The 18,204-nt window shown below is 36.3% G+C and overlaps 1 protein-coding gene and 1 long non-coding RNA gene across 2 annotated transcripts in view; one reads left to right on the top strand and one right to left on the bottom strand.

Moving 5' to 3' along the window:
• Positions 1-16,067, bottom strand: part of LOC115422594 (uncharacterized) — a 17,156-nt gene extending 1,089 nt beyond the window's left edge. The window contains exons 1-2 of the long non-coding RNA XR_003935859.1: positions 16,054-16,067; positions 9,184-9,187 (exon numbers count right to left, since the gene is read on the bottom strand). This is a non-coding gene — a long non-coding RNA (uncharacterized LOC115422594). The remainder of the gene's footprint in view (positions 1-9,183; positions 9,188-16,053) is intronic.
• The window catches only part of dnmt3bb.1 (DNA (cytosine-5-)-methyltransferase 3 beta, duplicate b.1), a 61,541-nt gene that overhangs the window by 25,997 nt on the left and 17,340 nt on the right, over positions 1-18,204 (top strand). Inside the window, exons 3-6 of the mRNA XM_030138973.1 lie at positions 14,737-14,887; positions 15,440-15,585; positions 15,685-15,822; positions 16,398-16,538. Of these exons, the coding sequence (XP_029994833.1) occupies positions 14,737-14,887; positions 15,440-15,585; positions 15,685-15,822; positions 16,398-16,538 (576 nt within the window). The remainder of the gene's footprint in view (positions 1-14,736; positions 14,888-15,439; positions 15,586-15,684; positions 15,823-16,397; positions 16,539-18,204) is intronic.

The following is an 18,204-nucleotide window of genomic DNA, read 5'->3' as shown; positions in this document are numbered from 1 at the left end:
AGTCTGACAAGGAGGTTCCATTTAACGCATAAAGACCCAAACATCTGCCACCAACCAAAACCATCTACGGATCTAAACTGTTTAATACCTGTTGATCCACTAATCCTATCAATACATGTAAATAATTGATGTAAAATACAATTGTTCATCTTTTCATGGTCATCAGATACGACCCATTTGGACATTTAGAGGCTCCGTAGTTACCATGGAAACACCGTGATCTTCTACAACAGTGGACGGACACAGCTGGTTTGATACATATTAAATAGTACGTAAATAAAATGAACAAAAGCAAATAAAAAATTCCCAAATAATAAATAACGTGAAAAAACATGCAAATTTTTTTTTGTAAAGCTAGAAAAGCAGACCTCCGCCAAGGCAGATCAACCCCCCCCCCCCCCCACCCCCCCAGTCACCACCAAAATGTAATCATTTGTTCCTTGTGCCAGTATCATTTCCTGAAAATTTCATCCAGATTCATCCATAACTTTTTGAGTTATCTTGCTAAAAGACAAACAAACAGACAGACAGACAAACCCAGATGAAAACATAACCTCCGCTGTTCCTTGGGGGAGATAATTAAGTATAAAACAATTAAATAAGTAACAAAATTAACAGAAACAGCCAAAGTGATTGATAAAACAAACATAAATGAATAATAAATCAACAAAAATAATAAGCAACAAACTGAACAAAATTGAAGAAAAAAATAGCAAATAAGCAACAAAATGAACAAAAACAGATAAAATGACAAGTAAAATTAATAAAAATGAACACTTTTACTTTAGTATCAGATTGCTGTCAGATTGGTATCGGCAACTCTAATCCTAAAAAATCGTATTGAAGCAAAAATCCAGATTGGGACTAGGGGTGTAAGAAAATATCGGTTCAGCAATATATCGCGATATTTCATTTCATAATACTGTATCGATATTAAAAGTACTGTATCGATATTTTTAGGTATTTATTTAAATGCAGATACGGCGGAGGTTCATTTATGTTTTTTGGTTTTCTTTATTGTTTATATCTTATTTATTATTATTTAACACTGTTTATTAAATAATGGTTATTTGAAGCATCCTAAAAGCACTTTTTACTGTCTGAGAGGCAGATGGTAGTTCCTTTGGAAACGAGGAGAATTAGAAAAAGTTTGTGCAATAGCATTAGATCCTGTTGTGATCAAATAAAATGTGTTCAGTATTTGCGCAGATTCTGGTGTAATTCAATTCTTCTAGGAAATAATAATAATAATAATAAAAAAAAAGAAACAAACAAAAAATACCCTTTTTAACAGTATCATGATATACCGTGATATATCGTATCATGATCCAAGTATTGTGATTTGTATTGTATCAGCAGATTGTTGCCAATACACAGCCCTAATCGGTACATCACTACTACTATACAAACTAAAACAGTGAATGCAGTTGTAGTGTTTTAGATCAGATCAGTGGTTTAAAACATTCCACTCACACAGGTTTTTGACCCTCTTTCTAAACTAAAAGGAGTTTTCAGGTTGAGTTTTTCATCTTAACCCCAGGTGGTGGATCTGTGATGGCCTCGGTGACCCAGGTGTGAATCCACCTGGGTCAGGTCTAGATTTATACGTGACCCCAAACCCCACCCAAGGCCAAACACCTTTACTCCGGTGGTTAAACTAAGACCCATCACATTGTGTCAGGTCTGTTCACTTTGGACCAGTTTCCCTTCAGATCTGTACTTTCCATTTCGGTTTTCTGAGTCGGTTTAGTTTGAGTTTTTCCAGTTTTATGGGGAAAGTCACATTTCAGAGCGTGGAGGATTTCCTCTGTGAAAGAACGTGTCTGAGTTTACGTTCGTCCTTGGTTTTGTTGTCGTCTGTTCATCAGCTTCTACATCAGGGGTCTCAAACATGCGGCCCGTGGGCCCAATGTGTCCCGCCAAAGGTTCCAATCCAACCCCTGGGATGAATCTGCAAAGTGCAAAAATTCCACAGTCATGGCTGTCGAGCTCATTTTAGTTCCGGTTCTACATACAGACCAATATGATCTAAAGTCAAACAAAAACAGCAGAAGAACCGACAAAAAAGAATGACTTCTTGGTTTGATGTGAAAAAAATAACATTACACTATGTCTATAAATAATGACAACATCAGATTTGTCTTTGTTTTAGTGCAAAAAATAACATTAAATTATGAAACTATTTACATTTACAAACTATCCTGTAACAATAAAATGTGAATAACCTGAACAAATATGAACAACCTAAAATGTCTAAAGAAAATTAAGCACAATTTTAACTATTTTTTGCCTGTTACTAAATGTTTAGTGTCTTTGTAGATCTGATCCATAATGCACATGTAGAAATGATAAGTTGAGGCAGAATATTGTTAAAATTCCACTTATTTTTCTTAAGAATTCTCAGTTTTTTCAGGTTATTCCCATCGTTTTTGTTTGGATAGTTTATAAAAGTAAGTATTTTCATAATTTAATGGGGGGGGGGGTTTGCACTAAGACGAAGAAAAAAATTTGGAGTTGTCATTATTTATAGGTTATTCTGTTATTATTTTACTGGTCTGGCACACTGGAGATCAAATTGGGCTGAATGTGGAACCTGAAAGAAAATGAGTTTGAGTGTTCGACCGCCGAAGCCCAGAAATGTTAAAATTAACACCATAAATGACATTGTTTCTTATTTATGTAACAAAGGAGAAGAAAACAACATTAAGATGCAACAAGACAAAAACAATATAAGAGATGCAATTATGTAAAAGATGTAATAAGACAAAAAAATGTTATAAAAGACAAAAATGACGTACAAGATGCATTATGTTGGAAATTGCATAAAACACATAATTAGACAAAAATGTTGTAAAAGATGAAAATGTCATAAAAGATGCAGCAAGACAGAATTGATGTAAAAGACAAAAAATGACATAAAAGCTTTAAAAATTATGTAAAAGACGTTATTAAACAAAAAGTCATAAAAGACACAAGATAATAAATAAGTACATTAAAGACACAACAAGGTGGACAATGTAAAGGATGTAATAAAATGAAAATGTCAAAAAAGATGCAGCAAGACAGAAGTAATGTAAAAGACATAAAAAGACAAAAATGACATAAAAGATGTTATACGACAAAATGATGTAAAATACGTAATTACACAAAAATGCCGTAAAAAACACAAGATAGTAAGTAAGTACCTTAAAGACACATTAAGATGGATGACGTAAAAGATGTAATAAGATGAAAATGTCGTAAAAGAAGCAACAGCACAAAAATAATGTAAAAGACGCAACAAAAATATAATAAAAAACACAACAGCACAAAATAATGTAAGACGCAACAAAAATATCACACAGCAGCACAAAAATAATGTAAAAGACAAAACAAAAATATAATAAAAAACACAACAGCACCAAAATAATGTAAAAGATGCAACAAAATATAAAAAACACAACAACACAAAAATAATGTAAAAGACAAAACTAAAATATGATAATAAAAACACAAGACAAAAATTGTGTAAAAAAAAAAAAAAGTAAACTATTAAAAACATAAACTTGTCAAAATGACAAAAACATGCAAAGGTGGAAATAAAATCAGTCTAAAAGCTTAAACGTCTGTCTGTCAGTCAAATATGAAGCAGTTTTATTTTCATCCAAACGGTTTCACTGTGGTTGTAAAGTGTTTTAGTGACAGGACATAAAGCTGAACCCTCAGGACACACTTTCTGTCGTTCAGGTCGGTCGTCGTCGGCTCTTTTAACCATTTAACCCTGGATGTGATGTTTTGACAGCGCTGTCTCAGCCTCAGGCCGCGACGCAGATCACCGTGGAACTCACTGTAGAAGTCAGTGTGGAATGTGTGTCTGACGTTAACAGAGGCTTTCCACGCTCATTTACCACACACACACACACACACACACACACACACACACACACACACACACACACACACACACATACATATATATATTACCTCCACTGTCCACACTGCTCTGGGGTCAGAATCAGCTGCTACACGAAACAACTGCTGGAGGTCTGAGATACAGAAGAAGTAATGATAGAATTAACTCAGTGAATGTCATTGGTTCTGAACCCTCACATGTATAAGTGGGTCCAAATGACCCGCTGAGGTTCTTTTCTGCCAAATATCTTTGTAAATGAAAAGTTATTATTATTATGTCATATTTCAGGTGTTCCTCAAGAACATGTCATTGACGTGATGCTATTTAAATTTTAACGTACCTTTATAGATCTTATGTAATTGTAGTTTTTATTACCACCCCAAGCTTCCATATTTGGGTTCAAATGACCCACATTCATTTACAGTGAATTACGTCTGAACCTTCGATTCAACAGCAAAACCAAAGGACGCACTCATGTGTCTTATAACTCTAGTGAAACATTTTTTTTTGCTTTTTTATTTTTATTTTTTTTTATTTTTTAAAGATATTTAGTCCATCAGGGTTTTTCTTTTATGTTTTAGCTTTTATACTTTTTTATATACATTATTTATACTTTTTATGACACCTAGGACGATTGTACATTTCAGTTTGGTTGTACCTGTACAATGACAATAAAGCTTTCTATTCTATTCTATTCTATTCTATTCTATTCAAAGGACTCATTCACTAAATGGATGTTGACATTGTTCTATTGCTGTTATATACTATTATTATTATTATATTATTATTATTATTATTATATTATTATTATAGCGTATCGCCAATTAACCCATAAAGACCCAGTGCCACTTGTGTGGCAGTTCCCGAATTATTTTTTTTCTCTATATTTAACCTTTCTTAAGTGATTTATCACCATTTATTGTAATCTTATCTTCTTTACTTTGTGGTTTCTTTGGTGAAAATCAGCCATTTTCCTATATTTAATTCACTGATCATGTCGATGTTCCTAAAAGCTCTGATTAAAGTTGAGTTATTATATGAAAAACAGAGAAAACTGAAGAAAATGTGACTTTTTTTAGTAAAATCTCTCATTAACTGAACATAAACCCAGTGTGTCCATCCACTGTCGCTGATCCAACTCCATGGGTTTTACTGGTGAGTCAATGTGTAGAAGATGATGGTGTTTCCATGGTAACTACGGAGCCTCTGAACGTATCAACTTTAGTTTTACCTTTACGTTCTAGCTTTTCATCAAAAACACAGTCATTTTGTTGTTGCAAATATCAGATTTAATTTAAAAGAACCAGTGAGTTTCATTAAATGCATATGATGTTCAAATCCATAGTTAATGTGTTTGCAGAACTAAATAAAACACTGGATAGAAGCCTCTGCTGTCAGTAAAATGTGGAAAAGGACATTTATATTTGAGGCAGCTTTTCTTCACAGATAAAATAAAATCCTACATATTATCTGTCCCAAAGCATGATGGGTAAACCAGTCCAGATGTGTGGTTTTCCCATGTCTGTGAGGTGAGAATGTGAAAGGGGGCGGAGTCATGGTCATTCCCCTGCCCTCATGTGAACGCTTGCCAAACCACTGGATCTGGATTAGGTCTGGTCCTGATCCTGGTCCTGATCCTGGTCCTGATCCTGATCCTGGTCCTGGTCCTGGTCCTGGTCCAGGTCCAGGTCCAGGTCCAGGTCCAGGCCTGTTTGCACATCCTCTCACATTTCCACCGCTGTCTTTGTTTTTTTTTTTTTTTTTTTAAATTCTCTTTTTATTGAAAGAATTCAGTTTTTTTTTCACACATTGATAAACCAGACAAATACACAAACTATACACATCCAGAGAGTAGGTGTAAAAAAAACCAAAAAAAAAAACCCAAACAAAACAAAAACATTTACAGCAGCTCATCATGGTCCCGGCATACAGGATCTCACTGTAAAGAATCAATGTATAAATAAAGATAAATAAAACACAATAACATATTTCCTTCAGTGGGTTTTGGGCCCATTTTCATGCATTCATCTCAGCAAAATCCGATCTCAAAGGCTTCACATATCTCACCCATCCTTCCCAGTGATGCACAAAAAAATCCATCTTCAAATTTACAGTAAAGCTTATTCTTTCCATCCTATGAATTCCCATGGTTATGCCTATCCAATTATGATTGTCGGTTCTTCTTGTGTCATCCATCGTTAAGTTATTGCTTTTTTCCTGCAGCTAGTAATATACTAAATAAGTATCTGTTTATGTTTTTGACCTCTTGAGAGGTGTATCCCAAATACATGGTTTTGAAATCAAAAGGTACGAAGGATGATTTCTATGGCTTTATGTATTTCTTTCCAATAATGGTTAATTTTTGGGCATTCCCAGAATATGTGGAAATGATGTGCAGTGTGGCAGCTACAGTTCCTCCAGCACTGTGAATTCCCATTTGTATAGTGCAGTGGTTCCCAACCTTTTTTGGCTCATGACCCCATTTTAACATCACAAATTTCTGGTGACCCCAGACGTTCAAAATGGAGACTTTTTTTTTTTTGTTGCTAAAATTAATTTGTTTTTGATCATGTAATTATGGTGGCCCAGAGGTGCAACAGCCCAAAAAATTATCCACAATAAGAAAAAAAGAGAGCAGCACAAAATGTATCCACTATAAGAAAAAAAAGAGAACAGCCAAAAATAATATCCACTATAAGAAAAGAAAAACAACAGCCCAAAAAATTATGCATTGTAAGAAAAAAAGAGAACAGCCCAAAAAATTATCCACCATATATGTTTAAATAACTATTTTTAGCGCACCGACCTCCACTTCCTGTGGGTTACTTCATTAGCATTAGCCACATTAGCTCAAGGCCTTAAAATTTTTTAGCCTATGCTTTTGTTTTTTCTGGTGGCCTTAACTTTGAAGCAAGAAACCTCCTGGGTAAACAGCACCCCCTTAATTGAAAAGGTGGGTGATGTTTTTTTTTCTTATAATGGATAATTTTTTGGGCTGTTCTCTTTTTTTTCATATAGTGGATAATTTTTTTTCGGGTGTTGGACCTCTGGGCCCTGGCATGTAATAGTGTGCTATACTACATTGCAAATAAACGTTAATTTTATTAAAAATTTAGGCTATATAATGTATATTGCTCTTTGATCAGGCTACATTTGTAAATAAGAATCTGTTCTTAATTGCTTGCCTGGGTAAATAAAGGTTAAATAAATAAATAAATAAATAAATAAATATTATAGACGGAGGCAGAAAAGCCAGGTGTAGATTACTGCTTAGTGAGAATTTGATTTTCCTTGGTCAGGATATGTACAGTCAGTCCAGCTTGGATTTACAATGCTGACAATTAATATTGAACAAACGAGAACTCAAACTATGAATTAGGGATGTAACGATATGAAAATTTCATATCACGGTTATTGTGACCAAAATTATCACGGTTATCATTATTATCGCGGTATTATTGAAATTGTGCTCAAAATGTTCAAACAAAAAGTACTTATACACACACTGAAATAATTTAACCAAGTTGTATTTAAAAAAACAACAACAATAACAACAAAAAAACAAATAAAATAATCGGCACAATATACTTTCTGTTGCAGAAACATTCAAATATTAACCCTTAGTGGTCTGAGCCTATTTTGTCCGTTTTTCAGTCCTTTTGATTTTGCCTTTATATACTATTTAAACAAATATTTGCTATACCCATGTTAGGAATCTGTTTTTTCAGCACAACTTCATCTATATAATTTGTCTATTATTTTTTTCACTTTAACCAACTATAAAAACACAAAAGGCCAAAAAACACAAAAAATGTATAAAATCAGGTTTGAAAAATGGATATAATTTATTGCATAAATAACACAAAGATGTTTAACGAACTTTTTCAAAGACTTTAAAAGTGAATATTGGTTCCAAATATTAGGTATATAAAATTTAAATTGTAATAAATTAAAACTATACTCAAATATTTGACATAAAAGCAGATCTTTACATAGGCATTTTCTCTGGAAAAGTGCGGTAATCAAACACAGTTATCATGATAATAAGAATTTAAACGGTAATACTAACCGTCTGCAATTTCACCGTGGTTTATCATTATACCGGTAATCGTTACATCCCTACTATGAATTATGAAAGAGCTGCAGCATATGAAACCGACCACAATGAACATTTGACAGATAAACAGAACCACAGTGCTTCAGTTTCAGCTTCAGTTTGTCATGTCTTTTATGGATTGTTATTATCTCTCTCAACTCACCATATATTTTTTATTAGTAAGTTTTATATTTTTATCCATTACTAGAAATTTCAGGCGACCCCATTTGAATTCCAGGCGACCCTACGTGGGGTCCTGATACCAAGGTTGAAAAACACTGCTATAGTGTGAGTTATGGCTAGGGGTAATAAGAAACCAGTTCTGTTTTTCCACCGCTGTCTTTCAACACAAAGATAGAAATGACTTCGGAGCAGATTAAAGGTTTATCCACAGGCTTTTAAGGCCTCAGGTGCATTTGAAGCCTCAGAGGAAGTCTTGAATGAGTTAATGGGCCCCGGATTATTTTTACTACCACATGTGGGATGAAAATAGCTCCGCAGAGCATTTATCCGTCATCATCCTCAGCTGTAATGGCCTTTTTACCCTCATGGTGGTTAGCATCATTCCTACCTCAGCTATGATTCTTATTTTGGTCTTAGTTTTTCAGAAATGTAAGAGTTTATTGTCAAATCACACACTGTACATTTTCTTTTTCAGACAAGTTGGCTGATATTCACTACCAAGCTAACATTAACAAGTAAGTTAAGTACTGTTTAATGGATGAAACTGAGGAGCACTCACAAAATTAGCTTAAGTTACTTCAAAAACCTACAAGATATTTAATCAAACATTTATGTCCTTAGCTCCAGTTAGTTTTTATTCATAAAAAAGTTGCTAATTTGCTATTTCATTAGCATCATATATTGAATTCTTTTCATGTACATACTATACTACATTTATGTACAATTTACACACTATTTATTGAATAAGAAAGGGGGGGGGGGATTTGAGTGATTTGCTGGATGTATACAAGAGGAACTGCAACGATCTCATCACGCTAGTATCGATCCAATACCAATACACTATACATACATACTATCAATATTTAGATTGATACTCTCTGCCCCAAATGAAGTAGATCAGGAGCGTCAAACTCATTTTAGTTCAGGGGCCACTTTCAGCTAAATTTGATCTGAAGTGGGCTGAACTAGTAAAACAATACATAATAATATAAAAATAATGTCAACTCCAAACTTTTCTCTATGTTTTAGAACGAAAAAAGTAAATTTACATTATGAGAAGGTTTACATCTACAAACTATCCTTTCAAAAGATGTGAATAACATGAACAAACTAAAAAAAAATAAGTGTAATTTTCGCAATATTATGCCTGAACTAAAAGGATTGTTAATATCTTCGTGTAATTTTTGCATTTCATAAATTCATCCCAAGGGGCGGACTGGACCTTTTGGCGGGCCGGATTTGGCCCCCGGGCCGCATGTTTGATACCTGTGAAGTAGATGAACATATTCCTATTAACAATTGAGAGTTAATATTACTCACTTTTTATGAGTAATTTGTTGTGTAATCTATTGGGGTATGTTTTTTTTACTTCATTTCTTTTAGTGTGTTATAGCTGTTAAATTTATCTAAACTCTGCCTTGCGAAACTCAAGCACACAGACGAGCAAACACACAAACAAACACCATACTGGGGAGCGAAGAGCCGCAGCACTAGTGTGCGCTGCCATCTTTTTATATAATTGCACTTTTATATAGTAATATTTTAATATTGATGTGTTTCGGTGTGTTTGTTGTGCTTATTGAATGTATTCATGAGTGAGAAGAATGTAGTATGAATGTTATTTGTGTTTTTTGTTTTTTTTTTATGTGGGGGGCATGTGCAATTTCGTTGTATTTTATTATGCAATGACAAATAAAGATTCTATTCTATTCTATTCTATTCTAAATTTCGTCACATTTTACTCACAATATGGGGTAAAATCTATTCAACCAGAATGAGTGCCAATTGGTACCTCACTTGTATTGAGTAGATTCTAAAGGTTTGTTTTTAGTGTATATGTTAAAGAGTTTTGTGTTTAAACCCTTGTTTCTGTCTTCATACTTTTTTGAACATCTAAACGTCTCCGTCCACAGCTGTCCCTGACTCCTTCTTCACCCCTGTTGTCTCCTCGCCGTCGACATCTCGTGGTTCCATGTGTTTTGTGTTGGAGTGTTTGAGCAGAAGTGTGTGTTGGCGCTGCGCTGGGCTGTGTTTCCAGTGTTTTCTGTTGGAGACTGGTGATAATTGTTGTTAACGAACCCGCTGACCCCGTCCTCTGGGGTTTTTCCTCCTCCCTCTTGTCAGCGCTTTGGGGTTCACGGGGTTCGAGCGTTATAGAGGGAATTTGGCATCACAAACACACCACATGCTTTCCCTGTTTTTACGACGGTTAACATCACAAACAGCCTCAGAAATGCAAAGCTGCCATTTGCCTGAAAAAGTCGTCAGAGACTCAGTCATCTGTGAGACAGCTGCAGCCTCCACAGTGGAATTAGAACCGTGATAATAATGATTTTATGGAGCCAGAGCACGGTGATAAATTCAGATGTTTGATGCTGCTTGTCTTATTCAGAGGAATGTTTTGTTTGTTTGTAATATTTATAAAATGGAGAAATTGGTTTTGTTTGATCAGGCTATGTCTCTGGAGGGTCACTCCCGACAGCTGACCAAAAACTGTTTTTATCACTTTAGAAATATCTCTAAAGCAGGGCTCTCAAACTCATATACTTTCAGGTTCCACATTCAGCCTGATTTGATCTCCAGTGGGCTGGACCAGTCAAATAATAGCATAATAACATAGAAATAATGACAACTCCAATTTTTTGTCTTTGTTTTAGTGCAAAAAATAACATTAAATTATGAAAATACTTACTTTTGTAAACTATGCAAACAAAAAAGATGTGAATAATCTGAAAAAACTGAAATTTCTTTAGAAAAATAAGTGCATTTTTAACAATATTATACTTCAACTTATCATTTCTACATGTGCATATGGAGTAACAGGCAGAAAATTGTTAAAATTGTGCTTAATTTTCTTTAGACATTTCAGGTTGTTCATATTTGTTCAGGTTATTCACATTTTATTGTTACAGGATAGTTTATAAATGTAAATATTTTCATAATTTAATGTTATTTTTTGCACTAAAACAGACAAAAATTTGAAGTTGTCATTATTTATAGGCATAGTGTAATATTATAATATATATTACTATATTATTATTTACTGTAGATCATATGTGGAACCTGAACTAAAATGCCTTGACTGTGGAATTTTTACTCTTTGCAAATTCATCCCATCCCAGGGGTCGGATTGGAACCTTTGGGCATTTGGCATTTGGCCCCCGGGACGCATGTTTGAGGCCCCTGCTCCAAAGTAAGGCGGATGTAGGCAAAATCGGATCTTGAAATGATCATTCATGCTTTCATCTCGTCTCGTATTGATTACTGCAATTCTGTGTTCGTTTGTTTCAATAAGACGACTGTCAACAGACTTCAGATGGTACAGAATTCTTTTTTTTTTTTAAACCCACCACCACCACCCCTCTTTGGAGGACAACTTTATTTTTAATTACAGCTTGTGTTTAAGTAACAATCTCTTGATTTTAAAATTTTAGTCCTGACTTTCCGGGCGTTGCATGGTCATTCCCCCCAGTATATTGCTGACTTGTTGTGGCCCTACTCCTCAGGGTCCACCCTTAGGTCGTCAGGCCAGAGCCTCCTGAAGGTCCCAAAGACTGGTTTTAAAACTCTGGCAGACCTGTCCTGTAGCCCCCCCCCAGACTCTGGAATGACCCACCCCTGTCCCTCTGTGTGGTCGACTGTGGACTCTTTTAAAAGGCAACTCAAGACTTTGTTTTTTAGGATAGCTTTTGGTTGATGGATTTTTCCTTTTTATCTATTTTATGAAATTATTCTTATGTTGTTTTATTGTACCCAGTTTGTGATTTTTATCTGTGAAAAGCCCTTTATAAATAAACTTACTTACTTATTACTAAAATTGTTGGTGCAAACGCTGCACATTTAACAATTAACGAAGTCAGCTGTGAATTTCCCACTTATCTTCATATTTATTTAGTTTTTTGTGGCTTTCTTAATATATTAGGCAAGTGTAAAATAATGTAGACCAGCGTCAAGACCCAAAAGCATCTGAAGAGGGAGGGAGGAATGAATGAATGAATGAATGAATGAGTGAGTATTTTCAGAAATGTAAAAAAACACATAACCACCAACAAAATAAATTATGAACATAGTGTTGATTGTGAATATGTTGAGTCCAGTATTTACCCCTCAACATGTTTAAATAAATAAATACAGATTCAGATTACTTTGTCATTTAAACATTACGTCATAGATAAAACTGATAAAACACTCGTGAACAGGATAAAATAGACACTATACTGTATAATAAATATTTGCAAATAAATGACGCACATAATCAAATCTGTGATAAAAACGACACCAGTTGGATGTTGCATTGCATTCCAATGAGTATAGTTTTACAGGCTGCAATACATCAAAAATACATCATTGGGTTGTGAACTTCAAGTCCCAACAATGCTGTTGCCATGGAAACGTGGCGTGGCAGAGGTGAGATGAAGCGATGCAGAGCTGTAATAAAAGCCCGTAAAGCTGTGACTCACCGCCACCAGAGCTGATGCTAATGCTAACGCTAACGTGCATATTTGTCATCCGTTGTGTTATTGTAGCTGCAGTGTTTGTGTTGAGTCAGGTGTGTAGTTCAGGCGCCGACGGGCATGTGGGCATGTCCGACCACCACTAAAGCATTAAGGTGTTTAAATGCGGTGACGTTCAGGGCATCGGCAGGATAAGAAAGTGCGAAGGTGTGTTTGTAACAACAACAGCCTGAAGGAAGTGAAGGCAATGGATTTCATTAGCGATCATGTCATTAAAAGCCAACATTCGTCTGGTTTCACTTTGGATCCAGTTCCGTTTGGTTCCGACAAGTTGAAACTTGAACGACATTCAGGTTTATTAGTTATTGAACAGTCAGACAGGTTGGTTTATGCTTCAGGTAGTTTCAATCTAAAGTCTAAATGTTGACACGTATGGAGTAAAAGGAACAGATTTTAGTTGACTGTTGCACCTGTTGAGTATTGGTCTTTTACATGTCTCAATGTTATTGTTGTAATGTATTTATTTATTAACTGTTTGTTTCTGTAATTGTTTAATCTTGTTTTTACTTTTAGCCCCCTCACCCCCTACCCCTCAAGGAGCCATTGCTCTTTGATCAGGCTGCATTTGTAAATAAGAATCTGTTCTTAATTGCTCGCCTGGGTAAATAAAGGTTAAATAAAAAAATAAAAATAAAATAAAAAATGTACAGATACATGAAAAGTCACATAAATAGAAGACTTCCAAATTAATATTTCTCTACATTTAACCTTTCCTGAGCAATTTATCACCATTTATTATTATATCATCCTCTATAATTTTCATTTTTCAGTGTAGGTTTTTTTTTTCATTATACTTTTATTTGGTTTTGTTCATTTTGTTGATTATTTTGTTTATTTTTCTACATTTTGTTGCCTTTTTTTAATCTTTTTTTCTCCAATTTTGTTCAGTTTGCGGCTTATTTTGTACATGATTTTAATTTATTGATTTCTTTTTCATTTTTTGTTTGTTTTATTGATCACTTTGGCTGTTTCTTTTTTTCATTTTGTTAGTTATTTTAGTTTTATTTATTTATTTATTTATTTTTTACTTCAGTTTGCAAATTTTTGTGCGTATTTTTTACTTCATTATTTTGTGAATGTTTTATTAATTTTATATATAAAGGTGTGTCCATCCACTGTCATTGATCCAATCTCCATGGGTTTTACAGGTGAATCAATGTTGTAGAAGATCACGGTGTTTCCATGGTAACTACGGAGCTTCTGAACGTCCAGATGGGTCATATCTGATGACCATGAAAAGATGAAAAACTGTATTTTACACCAATTATTTACATGGATTGATAGGATTAGTGGATCAACAGGTATTAAACAGTTTAGATCAGTAGATGGTTTTGGTCGAATGTGGATGTTTGGGTCTTTATTGGTTAATTAATAATTGTAATTTCTCTCTAAAGTTGTAAAACTGCAACAAACAAAAGGAAAACGGCAACTAAAACAAGTCAAGCTGATCTAAGTAAAACTCAAACTAACAGTAAGAAAAACTCAACAGATTCCTTGAATGAACATGAAAGTAAAATAACAATGTCATCGTAAAACTGACACTAAGCATGAAGACTGAACCGAAGAACTAAGAACCTGATGAACATGACATGACCCAGAACAGTTTATGCCTGCAGACATGTCAGGGGTTGACCCAGTTGGAAACATGTCAGCAGTTTGTGACACACGAATCATCTGGGAATTGACAGATTTAAGAGTGCGAAGCCTTGAAGCCACGATTTGAAACATCAGACTGAGACGGTGCTGAAGGAGGCGTCGGCCTGGGTGGGCCGACGGTGGCGTGATGCAAGGAAACCAACACCGACAGAACCATCCAACAGAAACTGGTCATTCTGACGTCACTGAAGTAAAACTAAAGCAGATCAGTCACATTTTAACCCATAAAGACGAAAACAGACACTGGCGACTAAAACCATCTACTGATTTAAACTGTTTAATACCTTTTCATCCATTAATCCTATCAATACAGGTCAATAAATGGTGTAGCTATATACAGTTATTCAGTTCATGTGTTTTTAGACTAAAGTTGATGTTGTTGGTGTCGTCGTCAGGCGGCGGTGAACGGGGCCACGCCCCCTGCTGAGGGCCTATCAGAGAACGACAGTGGGGTGGAGATGACCAATGAGAACAGCCCTCTGACGGCTGCAGAACCGCCCTCACCATTCAGCCCCAAACAGAATGGAGACGCCACCTCACCTCAGGGTAACACACGACATGTTAACACGGAACGTACAACATGTTAACACGGAATAAATGACACATGAACATGGAATGTACGACACATGAACACGCAACGTATGACATGTAAACATGGAGTAAACGACACATGAACACAGAACAAATGACACATGAACATGGAAGGTTTGAAATGCAAACACAGAACAAATGACATGTAAACATGGAGGGTACAACATGAACATGGAGCATACAACATGAACATGGAGCGTACAACATGAACATGGAACATACAACATGAACATGGAGTGTACAACATGAACATGGAACATACAACAGGAACATGGAGTGTACAACATGAACATGGAGCATACAACATGAACATGGAGCGTACAACATGAACATGGAACATACAACATGAACATGGAGTGTACAACATGAACATGGAACATACAACAGGAACATGGAGTGTACAACATGAACATGGAACATACAACATGTGAACACAGCACAAACAACGCGTGAACATGGAAAAAAGACACATGAACACAGAAAGTAGAGCTTATATTTTTGTGTCAGATGTGAACCGGTGTCCGAGGAACAGGAAGAGGAGCAGACAGAGGTCTGAGGAGGAGCAGACGAGGAGCAAACAGAGGTCTGAGGAGGAGCAGACGAGGAGCAAACAGAGGTCTGAGGAGGAGCAGACGTGGGAGTCCGACAGTCAGGTCCGCATTCAGGTTTAACACACTCCACCTTTACTGGACCAGGGTTCTGGTACCGGGTTCTGGTTCTGGTACCGACTAACACCCGATCCATGTTCACAGCTGAAGTCCTCTGGAGGTTCTCAGCTCGGTCTGAGACAGAGGCCGCCGCCAAGAACCATCTTCCAGGCCGGACTGACTCCACACACGACCAGTAAACCACGGCGGCAGAACCGCAAACAGGACGCCAGCGCCGTACAGGTGAGATTAAACACACGAGTTACACCAAAATAACACCCAACACAAAAATAGTACACAAGTAGCACAAAAATAACACACAAGTAACACAAAAATAACACAAATATAACACGAAAACACACAAATCTCAGCAGCAAACCCACAAACAGGATGCCAGTGATGTTCAGGTAAGTAGAAATACACAAATAATGCTAAAATAACACACAAATATCAAAACAATAACAAAAATACTACAAAAAAAATTCACAAAAATACCACGAAAACAAACTGGCCAGCAAACAGGCTGCTGGCACCTTACAGGTGAATATAAATGCACTAGTAATGCGAAAATAACACAAATATAACAAAAATAAACAAAAAAAACCCACACAAACTAACAAAAAATAATATGAAAACACAAACCGTACATACACAACTGCAAACACAAATGATGCAAAAATAGCACAAAAAGTAACACAAAAATGACATGAAAACACATAATAACACAAACAGCTGTGTCAGATGCTCTTTTCTATTTTTGTGTTCTTTGTGCATCTCTTTACATTATTGTTATGTATTTAACCTCTCCCCCCCCTCAGTGTGGTCCTCGCTCAGCCGGGGTCGGGGCCTCGGGGGTCCCTGAAGCCCCCCGTCTGGACCTGATAGAACAGGATTCTAAAGACTCGGCCCAGAGCAGCAGCAGCACCTCAACCGGATCTGAGACCCAGCCCGAGTACAATGTAAGTGCAGTACAGTACACAAAAAGTACCAGTTTAAACCAGTACACAAAAAGTACCAGTTTAAACCAGTACACACAAAGTACCAGTTTAAACCAGTACACACAAAGTACCAGTTTAATACAGTACACAAGAAGTACCAGTTTAATTCCAGTTGTTACCTCCACCAAGGTTCTGTTTTTGTCGGCGTTGGTTTGTCTGTTTGTGTTCAAGATAACTCAAAAAGTTATGGACGGATTTGGATGAAAATTTCAGGAAATGTTGATACTGGCACAAGGAACAAATGATTAAATTTTGGTGGTAATCGGCGGCGGGGGGGGGGCATGGGCGGCCCACTGATCTGCCTTGGTGGAGGTCTGCGCTCTCTGAGTGCTTTTCTAGTATTCGTATGTTTTTGCTAGATTTTTGTTACATTCGTGTGTTTTTGTGTTATATTTGTGTTTTGTGTTATTTGTGTGTGTTTCTGTGTTGTATTTGTGTGTTTTTGTGTTATGTTTGTGTTATTTTTGTGTGTTTTTGTGCAATGTTTGTTATATTTGTGTGTTTTTGTGTTACATTTGTGTTTGTGATATGTGATTCACCAGTTGGACTTGATCTCAACCTTAAAACCCTTTTTGAGTCTTAAACTGAGACTATGTTAAAAGAGGAAGCTCCCTCCCTCCTCCCCTTCACTCCCTCCCTCCCTCACCCCCCTCCCTCCACCTGGCCTTGTGTTAGTGCAGGTGGTCGTACACAGACACACACACAGACACACACTGGCCTGTGTTTGCTCTGTATCAATGGTTTCATTGAGCTGCCGTCACACAGCACCTCCTCTGTGTGCGAGTCCTCACACGTCTGCGTCTTCACTCTGTGTTTGTCGGTGAATCTGCGTCTGGTTTGTCATTTGTTTTTTTGTGCCGTTCGTTTGGCGTTCGGCGAAGCGTGGAGGACGGCGTTACAAAGGCTGATGGGTTGGGCCCATTAGTTCAAGTCTGTAGAAAGAACACAAAGACACACAGAGGCTGAAAGAAAACACCTGAACACACACACAGACACACAACAGGTGGAGGCGTCACCATCGTCATCATCATCGTCATGGTCACTCCTGTAACTGTTGGTCTGAGTGGAGGTCAGAGGTCAGACTCATCTATCAGTTTTAGTTTTAAGGCTTTTTTTTTTTTTTTTTTCGTTTGGTCCAGACTTTCCCAGTTCGCAGATGTGGAAGTGTTTTTGCGTTTCCATGGCAACAGGTCGTCACATCCCAGAGCCGTCGTCCACAGTCATGTCTGTGGTCGCTGTCGACATCTGGACACAGATTTGAAGAATAAACGACTGTTTACACTCATCTGAAAGGAATCCACCAAAATATGTTTCATGACCAAAGAAAACAGTTACAACAGAGAATTAAGATTAATGAAATAAAAATAAATATAGAATGAAAATAGAAAACAGGAGGTTTCACTTCACAGCTAATGTTGTATTTTACCGTCTGTTATTCAGTCTACCGTTCTGTCTGTTCTGTGTAACGTTCTATCGCTCGATCATTCAGTCTATTGTTGTATCATTCTATGTCTTTCATTTTATCTATCAGTGTATTGTTCCATCGTTCTATCATTCAATTGTTCTATTGTTCTATCTATCATTCTATTGTTCTATCTTTTGTTCTATCGTTCCATATATGGTTCTA

This window comes from Sphaeramia orbicularis, chromosome 7 (assembly GCF_902148855.1).
Source record: "Sphaeramia orbicularis chromosome 7, fSphaOr1.1, whole genome shotgun sequence".
NCBI classification, from domain to species: Eukaryota; Metazoa; Chordata; class Actinopteri; order Kurtiformes; family Apogonidae; genus Sphaeramia; species Sphaeramia orbicularis.
Note: the sequence above shows the minus strand (reverse complement) of the source record. Positions and strands in the feature narration are given on the sequence as shown.